We start from the raw sequence: 10,319 nt of genomic DNA, 5'->3' as shown, positions 1-10,319 counted from the left end.
GAATGGTGATTTTATTTAATTGAATAAGGGACTGATATCAATGGTTTGTTAACACTTAGTTTTATAAATAAGCACTTACCATTACTGCATTACCATACTTTTATAATGCATTCACTTTAAAACAATTTAAGTGCTTGTTGAACAAGTTAATTTTGGAAAATCTGATTTACCACAAGCCACATCACCTCTCACTTGATTCTTCCAAATGCTATTGATGCAGGTACCAAAATTGAAATGGATCTTTGCAACACACTTATGATAAAACAAAACAAAACCAGCAAAGACCTAAAATTTCTTTAGTTATTCAATAAATTTCTAAAGTACAATGAAACACATATATACTTTGAAAAATAATATTACGTTCCTACCCTGAGAACTTCTTTAAACTCACATTGAAGAAATTATAGTTTATTAGGTAACATAAATGGACATTCCACATACCTATCAACTTGATTGAATTTGTACTAATGAGGTGAAGAATGAACTGAACAAAGATAATGAAGCTAATCTTTGCACATGCAGATGCAAGTGGCTTTGCATAACTTAATAATTTTAAGTTAATTTATATTTACAATTAAGGACAATGTGGAAGGATAAGTTTGCTTATGATATGATGAGAGCTGCCTCTTCTTAGAGGAGCTCCTTAGAGAATGTTTTGCAATACACCATGTCAAAGGAAGCAAGAGACCACAGGCAAACCCCGGTGGCTTTTGGTCCTCAGCACGTCTTTCCACCCAGACAAAATGAATTTTTCAGATCACTTACAAAGGGAAAATATTGAAATGAACGCATACATAACAAAATATGTACTTCATCTGGCTTTGAACTTTAAAGCCATTCACACCTCTTCCTTTCTTTGAGTGTAAAAAAATTAGAAAACAAAGAAGTTATTGGTCAGAGTGGAAAGCTAATGCAATGCCAACCTACACAAAAAGTGTTAAGCTTTCCTATTACAGGTTTTTTATCACATAAAAGTAAGACACATCAGATCCCAGATGTATCTTCATTGGTACTTGGGCCATCTGCTTCTGGATCTGGGCTTGATGTTCCATTTACAGCAGGTTCACTTGGTGAAACATGAGCTGCTGAAGATAGTGTTTGAAGCGGCATGAATGCTGATCCCAAAGAAGGTTTGAATTGAACTGAGACACATGGTTTCAAGTTTCCATATGTTGTGAAGTCAATCATAGGACGCCTGAAAATAATAGAGAAAGCACAATTTTAGCTCATGAAAAGTTCACGAAAAAATGAATAGAAAAAGGTAGTAAAGAATATCGCACCTATTATCCTCAACAAATTTCAGGTTCACTTTTTCACAACCATCTGGTGGTTCCCTTGCAAGAAACTTGTTGATATGTGGAGAGGTGCCCAACTTTCCAGCATCACGATCAGGAGAAGAGTCGCCACTGCCAACTGACAAAAAAAAGAAAAAAAGAATAATTTCAAAGGGTAGCTTTTAGGAAAATAATTTAGGTTGTTGTGACTTCCAGCAAGATGAACAAACCTTGTGATTCACTGGGTGGTCTTGACAGTTCCATCACTCCAGCAATTAAAGGGGAAGCTGATTCACGGGATGGAGGTCCTGAGAATGAAAGAAAATTGATAAGACAATACTTCTGCAATAAATATTATTTAACACAATATTTGAGACTAAAAACAAAACAATCAATGAAATCTTTAAAAACATTGACAAACCTGAAGATTGAGAACTGTGAGTGGCGAAGTCTCCACCAGCAGGCGTTTGCGTATTCACTGATCGAGAACGTGTAGATCGGAGCATATCTGCTAAGGGTGCACGGTGACCTTCAGGGGTAGCTAATTGATAAGTCTTTTCTTCTTCTCTCTCCTGATCATGTGCACCACCTTTGGTGCCTTTGAGGACAAGCCTTTCAATTTCTTGATTAAGACCCTCAATGGAACTACGCATTGGAGGTCTGTTGGCAGCTGGTTGTTTCCAGGTGGGTATATTGACAGGCATAGCTTTATGAAGGGGAGAGCCTAGAATACAAAAGATATACAGTAATCAATATCCAAGAGTCCATTAGTAATAGGTACAGTAATGTAGTTTGAGAGATGCGAGTACTACCAGAGGCAGTGCTTGTCTGACTTCCAGCACTAGGGGACGTAACGGTGCTATGGTCACTGTGGTGTGAGGAGGCCGGGGATGGAAGGTTTGGAGACATAATGAGTCCAAATGCCGCTGTCCTTTCCCGACTGCTAGTGGGTTCTTTGCTAGTCCGTTGTAGTCTTCAAACAATAATGAAGGATTAACCAACAGTTTCACATAAATTCTCATCATCCTTCAAAACAAAACAGTCACAAAAATGTCATACCTGTGCCTTATGTATTTTTCCAATTTATCCTCATTACAGGAATAATCATAGCGGTATTTTCTACTATCTCCCAGAAGCCAATCTTCAGTCTACAACAGGATCATACAAATGTGTGAGTGAAGACAAACTTGAAACTAAACAGTTTGAGGTGACTTAAGACAAATACCTGAGTTGCTTTGTCAACCTGAAGATTGAATGAATCTCTTGGCCACTGCCCCTGGAGGTAAAGAGTATCTAAAGATGCTGTTCGACGAATGACACTGTTGCTACTTCCTAATCCATGGCTAGGACGGCCACTAAGTGTCTTGGATTTGGCTGAAAAAAATATATAATTAATCTCACAATTGTCAGGAACACAAAGTTTCTCTTTTTAACCATTTATTTTCCTTCTCCTGACTCACAACATAAAAGGGGATAGAAATGATTAGGGTGCATAGCTTAATAAGCACTGTTTATAAAATCAGCTCGTTGTCAGAAAAGTTGGGAATGACTGGCCATTCAAACAGTACACACAACAATGGACCACCAATGTATATCTTCCACACCATGGAAACACATGGCACTTATGGTTTCTCAACATGAGGAGGCCGTAATCCTTACTTAAGACAAGTCCCTCATACTGCTTAAGGCATTCTCTGCAGCAAGGCTTAAGTACCCCCCCCCCCTTTCCCTCTTAAAAAATAAAACAAAAAGTCTCACGACAGGGGCTTTCCACAGTGCAAATATTTCACCATACAGAAAAACCAAAGGCAACTGAGCATCCACCGGGGCGAGAATGAATGAGCGTGGAGTTAAGGAACAGTGACATTCGTGACAGCGACAGCGCCTAACCCAACCAGTGCCAGGCCAGCCGAGCCCAGCCTAGCCGACCTAACCTCGCGGGTGACATTGACAGCTGTGCGCAGGCCGCCCTCGACGGGATCCTGGCCGCTGACAGGGCCCAGGACATGGGCGTGGGCCAGGGTGTACCTTTGTACGACAGGGTGGCTAGCGCCCCGGGAGAGCGCTGGCCCGAGAGGGCCCTCCAAGCAGCTGTGGGGGACAGGGACAGGCTGGGGCCGCCGCCGGGGCCCAGGCCCAGGCCGCTCGGACTGCTGTTGTCGTTCTTCCTCAGCAGCGAAGCCATGGGCAGGGTGGCCCTCATGGGGCCGGACCCGGACGATTTCCTCCCCCTGAGGGGCTGCTGCGAACCCTGCGGGGGGCCCTGCGCCCCCGGGGGCTGCGGGGGCTGCTGGGCCATCCTTGCCTGGGCCGCTGGCTGGCCTGGGACTGGCACTGGCCTCCTCTGGGGCCTGGGCCGCTGGCTGGCCTGGCTGGCGAGGCGAGCGTAGCCTGCTGCCCGTGTAGCGTAGCTAGCGTAGCAGCGTAGCCGAGCTGAGCGTAGCGTGGCGCAGTGCTCCTCACTCCCCGCTCCACTCTCCACTCGGGGCTGCCTGCCTGACACCTCAGTCAGCTGGCGGCTTCTCTGGCAGCTCCTCCACCCCCCACCCGCCCCTCACCCCTTTCTGCCCTCCCCCCTCCTTTCCCCCCGCGAGGCGAGTACGCGGTCGAGCTGCGTGCGAGAGCAACTACGCTCGCTGCCCCCCTCTGTCGCACTAATGGCAGTCGTGTGATTTTCGTACGCAGTGCGACGTGCAGCTCAGACCCCCCCCCCCTCCGTTCCCCCACTTCTTTTACCAGAGATTACGTCCGCGGCGTGTGGGTGTGTTGTCGCTTGTCGCACTCGCACTGCATGGCTGAAGTGCGGAAAGCAGAATTTAATGCGTTTTAATGGCAGGGCATCTCCCTTTGTCGGCCGCAAGCCGCATAAAGGGAATGTTTTCGCACCCGTATACAGTTGACGGGAGATATAGGATTACAGGGTGGGTGTTCTAAGGCAGACTTTCATTTTGGTTATACTGTACCGCATGCAGCCGTGCGGGCGGGCTTGCCTACCGACTCTCTCCACGGCGCCTTGACGGCCCCGTGCGAGTATGCAACCCGCTCGCACACTTCACCTGCGTGTGGTACATTACTACCAAAGTGAAAGTCCGGCGTAGAACACCCGCCCTGTATTTGTGTCAGGACTTAATTGAACAATAATGTTCTCCAAAATGTTATCCATCGCCTAGGGGACTTGTTCCATGTCATTCCCTCTTTCGTTCAATTTGTTCCGCAAAAAGACGAACTCATAAATTCAGCTCTTGAAAGCGACCGTCGAAAAATGATCCGGCATGACAATTCCCACAAATAGAAGTTCCCTTGTTTGGGGAGCAAATGTTTTCCCTGCTCCCGAATGCGACCTTGACATGTGTCAGTGACATGAGTCAACAAAGTCACGAAATGCAGTTGACTGCACAGACAACTGGGGTTGACTGCCGCGAGTCGAGCCTACTGTACAGCAAACATAGCCGTACGGTAGGCTGTCGAGTGTGATTCTTGGCCCTGCATTGGGCGTATCGGATCGGAGCCGGGCGGATCGCTTGATAAGAGCCGCAGTTAGTTTGAACACGCTGCTGGACTACTCCACGCTTTGCGCTGAAAAAGGCACGTAGTCCATCTATCCATTTATCTGAACTCATATTAACGCCGGCATTCGCACTCTGGTTTGTGAGAGGTCTGGTCGTTGGACTCACGGTTAGATTTCGGAGGGTGATGAAGCTATAGGCCTCCGGTATCTTCGGGAGGGCGAAGTGAAATCGCTGATCTCTGCACTCCAACACACTTCAAAACCTCCCAATAAGTGACATGTGCATACTCCACGTGTGGAACCCCAGCCCGGCGGGTCGATTGTCTTATCGGGGGGAAAGAAACAAAGCGACTATACAGTGCTTGTTATCTCTGAAGAGATGAACAGTCCTCCAAAGGTACAGTCCACCTCGAAGTCAAATTGAGGGTGAGAGGTGATGTAGCTGTGTGTAAGTTGTGAGCAGGGACTGCGGCGTGCGACGTCTAAAGCCACGCAGTAGTTTATGTAGTTAGTTTATTAAAACAACCTCGATTCGATTCAGGGACCGGTCGACGTCCCTTACGTAGTACCACACCTGGGACTTCCCTCCTCACTTCTCTTCTCCTGGAGGTTGATGACCGCCATGTATTCTGTGTACAAAATCTATTGGGAACTGGTGTTCACTTTTAGTTGGTATTGTAACTTTAAAAAATATGAACACAGATTTCTGGTGTAGGAAAGCAACATTTTACTTCCACAAACTGCAACAACTATTTTTGTACTCATTTTAAATGAGAGGCAAACTGTCTTCATAAGTACATGGCCATTGTTAAAAATAAAACAAGGTTTCTCTTTAAATGGCAGTCCCCTTCAGTCAGGAGATAAGAGCCAACCTCAAGTTTCACAATAAAAAAAAAAAAAGAAAACAAGAAAAAAAACTAGATCTAATGATAATACAAAAACAATAAATAAGTATAAAAATGCTTCGTTTCACAGAAATTATCAGAAACGACTAGGTCACTTGGAACAGGTCTAACAATAAGTCGCAAGGAAAGGGCTAACTAAAATTGCTACTCCATTTTATACAAAATCAGTAGAATTGATTCAAAGCAAAAAAGAAATAGACACAAAAAGATCTAGAACTTAGAAAGACAAGTGAGCAGAGTTCTGGCAAAACACTGAGAATGGTGGCAATGACCTCCCAAAGCTATGGTTGAGCCATAGGAAAAAAGACCGTTCAATAAGAGCACACTGGTGGATCAGATGGCTAGTCCTAATATTCACATTGAGACGCTAGAACAATCCAAGCTTAATGGCACGATAACAGGCCTTGGCACAAATACCACTCAGTACATATCCTTGCAATCCTTTAACAGAAAGGTGGATAACTTTAAGGTCATTAAGAAAAAATTACTAAAATTACTAACTTTGAAAATAGGTATAAAACTTTGGTGAAAGCAAAGTAGCCTAATTTTTATCTATCAAAATCTACATTCGAGAGGCTACAAAAAAAGTTGTGTGGTGAGTTTTAACATTCGTTTTTAGCTCTAGTTTTGGTTGCAAAGGGTATGAATATCAACGGACTATCTACACCAAGAGAAATCAATCATTCCACCCAATCAACTCTTTAAAATTCAAGTTCATAAAATCTTTTCTACTTCATCTACACAACAATCCCAAACACTTGCATCATCTGTCAGTCCGATAGATACATAATTGTAAAATGCTTCAACAGTCTCACAACAGTAAAATGTCTTTCAACAATTATTAAGGGCCAGAGCGAGCAACCATCGACCATGGTGCATTTCTGCAACCAGTTGCTCGAAGTCTCCCGCACTATAATGGCACTTCCTTTGGTTCCACACTTGACACTTGGCGGCCCAACACACAAGTTCGTCACTTGCTACAGTAGCTGCGAATAATTATAATCTAAAACGAAATCACATGAATGGAAACTTGAACGAGCCGACTTTGCCCACTACACTCGCCACGCGTTGTAGTCGGCACCAGCTGATCCAGACCCGGGAGAGAGAGACAGATAAGGAAGAGAGCTCGTCCACAGCCGCCTCCGGGGCGGAGCGCACAGCAAATGGCTCCTGACTCTTGTAGCCAGGTCACATCCTCTCCCTCTCCTCTTCCCTGTCGCGCGCGCACACACACACAAACATACACACACACAGCGCCCGACTAGATGACCACTACCAGTAGCGGTACTTGCTGACGGTATCGTTGCCCAGGTCGACGACGACCACGTGCTGGTCGTCGGTAACGGCCACGCCGCACGGCCTCTTGAGCGGCGCGTCGTGCGAGTCGATGGTGTTGACGACCTGGCCCTTGAGGGACAGCACCTGCACGTAGGAGCGTGCCTTGTCCACGCGCGAAGCCACGATGCGCCCCTCCGAGTCGCAGACCAGTCCGCCCACGCGTGCCTTCCCTGCAAAGAGCAAAGCGTTTTCAGACGACAGGTTCGGTCTATGAATTTTAATCATCCAAAAAAGTAATTTTGGGGAATTTTTTAAAGAATTTTCTTTTTAAGTCTGATGTTTTTTCCTTCGCAGTGTCTTTCTTTCCAGAAAATAGTTTTAACTTTGACCCATTTTTTCCCTGGAAAAGTTATGAATTTTATCGGAAAAGTTTCGGACTACAAAATTCCTGGTGCGGGTAGAGGCCGCAGCGGAGCCCCCTGCGGGTAGGCAAGCCCGCTCGGCACACCCGCACAACGGGACGGCATACCCGGGCCAGGGCGGGGGCTCTCCCATGGGGCTCTCCCATAGGGCTCTCCCCGGCACTCACCTTTACCTTCGGTTGTGAGCGCCTCGAGGAAGTCTCCCTTGGCGCTGAACACGTGTATCCTGTCGTTGTCCGCCACCAGTATCTCCCCCGACGGCGCCGTGGCCACGCCTGAGATCATGTTGAAGCAACCGGGCCCACTGCCTTTTCGCCCCACCTGCGGAAAGAGGAAAGCACAACACTGTTATTGTGTGGCAAAGGAAGAGGAGGGAGTTGAGGTGTGATTTGGATGGAAGATTTACCTGGAAGAGGGGCTTCCCTCCACTGTCGAAGACGAACACGCAGCAGGCTCCGTTGTCCGCCACCAGGATGTGGCCGAACGTGGACTCCACGGCGACGGCGGTGGGCTCTTGAAACGGCGGGTGGGTGAAGGTGCGCACCACCTCGCCGGCCTCGGACATCTCAATCACCTGCTTGGTCCGCCAGTTGACCACCACGAGCCCGGCCGCCTTGGTGCAGGCGATGCCCGTGCACGACCGGCCCGCCAGCTCGGCCGTCTCGATGTGCCGCTGGAACGCCAGGTCGCTGCCGGCCAGCACCTTGATGCGCGAGTTGCCCGTGTCGAGGACGTAGGCGATGCGCCCGTCCGCGTCCACGGCCACGGCCACCGGCTGCAGAAACTCGTTCTTGCCTGAGCCGCGCGCCCCGCCGAAGGTCCTCACGGGGTTGTTGTGGGGCGTCACCTCCACCCGCAGCGGGTAGTTCTGGATGGGCCGGTCCATGACGCTCAGCTTGAGCAGGTAGCGGCCCGAGGCCCACGGCCTGAACTTGATGGTGTACGAGCCGTCGTCCAGGTCCGTCACCTGGCACGGCAGGGGCGCGGGCTTGGACGGCGACGCGCCGGGCGCCGCCACCGCCGCCGGGACCGAGGACGGCGGCGGAGGCTCGTCCGGGTCCACGACGAGCAGGGCCGCGACGGGGTCGCCGCCCGTCTTGCGCGGGCACCCGTGGTAGTCCACGGTCCAGAGGCGGGCCTGGGCGGGCAGGCGCGCCACGGCGGGCACGGGCTGCTCCAGCGCGGCCGAGGACAGCGACGGGAAGGTGGTGCTGGTGCGCACGCGGCCCAGGCGCTGCAGCGCCGCCTCCACCTGCTCCACGCTGTCGTTGTGCTTGAACTCCGACTTGAGTGAGTAAGTTCTCGCGCGGCTCGTGCAGCGTGCTGGCCGACTCGAGCTTCACGCCCAGGCTGGCGATGCGCTGCGAGATGGAGCGCACCTCCACCTGGTACTGCAGGCCGTCGCACTCCTTTTCCACCTGCAGGTGCAAGATAAGTAGTATTTGAAAAAGGGGCGCGTTGAATGTTTTGACGTAGACTCGGCTAACTGTTGGCAGCAAATTAGGTTTAGGCTGATCCAACGTCATTGAGGTGCAGTGTATGTCAGTGTCGTGATACGCATGCGGGTAGGACGGCATGTCGGGCTTGTCCTCGACTAGCGTGCGGGTCGCTGGCGCCAAAGTGTGTTATGTTGTGTGTGTGGTGTGGCCCTGGGCGCCCCGGCCCTACCCCGTGCTCGCCGCTATCGATAAGTCCGCGCCCGCGGGGTATTCACGGCGTGCCCTTCCTCCTCTCCCTCTCCCCTCACTCGCAGACACCCCCCCCCCTCCCCTTTCCCTCAGGCCGGCGCCAGTGACTCACCTTCTGCTTCTCGGCGGCCACCAGGGCCAGCTGCTCCTCCAGCACCTGCCGCTTGGCCTGGCTGGCCTGCGTCACTTGCTCCAGCAGCTGCGCCTTCCGCTTGTCCAGCGTGGCCGACAGTTCGGCGATGGAGCTGGAGACCTGCTCCAGGCACGCCTCGGTCGCCACGTCCAGGCGGTGCAGCTCGGCCGTCACGGCCTCCTCCGCCTGCGACAGCTGCAGCACAAGGCGACATCGTTACGTAACGCAGCTCGGAGGTCGCTAAGCACTTCACTATAAATTTACGCGTACGTTCACAGTCTGTTGTTTCTAAAACTTTTTTTCCCGGAATTTTTCTTGATTTTTTCTGATTATACCGATTTTTCGTGACTCACCTTGGCGATGCACTCGTTAGCCTTGTACAGCAGGATCTCCGACATGCGCTTGATGGCGATGGAGAAGGGGATGATGGTGTGCTCGCCGGGCCCGTTGCTGTGGCTGCCGCCCGCGCACAGCGTGCAGAACACCGAGTCGCACGTCTCGCAGAAGAGCAGCTCCTGGTTGAGGTGCGTGGCGCACTTGGGCACCACCTCGCGGCGCTGCCGCGACATGAGGTCCAGCAGCTGGTTGACGAGGAACGAGGGCGGCAGCGCGGGCACGCCGCCCCGGGGGATGGTGATGAGCTCCCGGCAGATGGGGCAGCGGAAGGTGCCCGTGTCGCGCGTCTGCGAGGCGGCGATGCGCGTGAGGCAGTGCAGGCACACGGTGTGCGAGCACGGCAGCAGCTTGGGCGTGTGCTCGCCGCCATCGTACATGCCTGCAAACACAAGACATTGCACTTTTGTTCAAGCGGAAAAAGTGAACTACATTACTCACGCCGCGCCCGAGGGATTAAATTTCCATTTTCATTTTATTCTGCAAAAGTTTTCCATCTTTGAACATAAATATCGGGCCTTAAAATCCCTCTTCGCGCCGCGCCAGAAGGGCTCATTGTCAGTTTCATTTCCTCGACGCCCTCAGTAAAGCGGCTCGGCCCCCTGCCTTTATTACACCCACCCCCTTGCGACTCTCCTGAAGGCCGTACCCCACCACCACCCCCGCGCTGCTGCACCCCTGCACCCTGCACCAGCCGCAGTGGAGGAGGACGCGGCTT

At 50.6% G+C, this 10,319-nt stretch overlaps 2 protein-coding genes across 4 annotated transcripts in view; both read right to left on the bottom strand.

Annotated features, from left to right (window-relative positions):
- Nucleotides 1-300: 300 nt before the first annotated feature.
- LOC113209133 (protein FAM117B) lies at nucleotides 301-3,795 on the bottom strand. 3 transcript variants are annotated; one of them, XM_026426510.2, is made up of 8 exons: nucleotides 3,303-3,795; nucleotides 2,500-2,648; nucleotides 2,334-2,422; nucleotides 2,087-2,247; nucleotides 1,696-1,998; nucleotides 1,505-1,582; nucleotides 1,281-1,413; nucleotides 301-1,195 (listed from the first exon to the last, which is right to left on the bottom strand). In XM_026426510.2, exons 1-8 carry the CDS (start codon nucleotides 3,571-3,573, stop codon nucleotides 985-987), a joined length of 1,395 nt encoding a protein of 464 aa, XP_026282295.1. In that variant the 5' UTR covers nucleotides 3,574-3,795; the 3' UTR covers nucleotides 301-984. The 3 variants fall into 3 exon arrangements, with proteins under 3 accessions (XP_026282295.1, XP_052124867.1, XP_052124866.1); XM_052268907.1 differs by lacking the exon at nucleotides 3,303-3,795 and adding an exon at nucleotides 3,070-3,278; XM_052268906.1 differs by lacking the exon at nucleotides 3,303-3,795 and adding an exon at nucleotides 2,735-2,996.
- A 1,690-nt stretch (nucleotides 3,796-5,485) lies between these two features.
- The window catches only part of LOC113209131 (tripartite motif-containing protein 2), a gene marked incomplete at its 5' end in the record, with an annotated part of 11,360 nt that continues 6,526 nt past the window's right edge, over nucleotides 5,486-10,319 (bottom strand). Inside the window, 6 exon segments of the mRNA XM_052268905.1 lie at nucleotides 5,486-7,195; nucleotides 7,555-7,708; nucleotides 7,794-8,678; nucleotides 8,680-8,805; nucleotides 9,188-9,403; nucleotides 9,562-9,983. Of these exon segments, the coding sequence (XP_052124865.1) occupies nucleotides 6,960-7,195; nucleotides 7,555-7,708; nucleotides 7,794-8,678; nucleotides 8,680-8,805; nucleotides 9,188-9,403; nucleotides 9,562-9,983 (2,039 nt within the window). The 3' untranslated portion in view covers nucleotides 5,486-6,959.

This window comes from Frankliniella occidentalis, unplaced genomic scaffold (assembly GCF_000697945.3).
Source record: "Frankliniella occidentalis isolate FOCC.00 unplaced genomic scaffold, Focc_3.1 Scaffold79, whole genome shotgun sequence".
Lineage (NCBI taxonomy): Eukaryota > Metazoa > Arthropoda > Insecta > Thysanoptera > Thripidae > Frankliniella > Frankliniella occidentalis.
The sequence above is the reverse complement of the archived record's forward strand: the minus strand, read 5'-3'. Positions and strand labels throughout refer to the sequence as shown.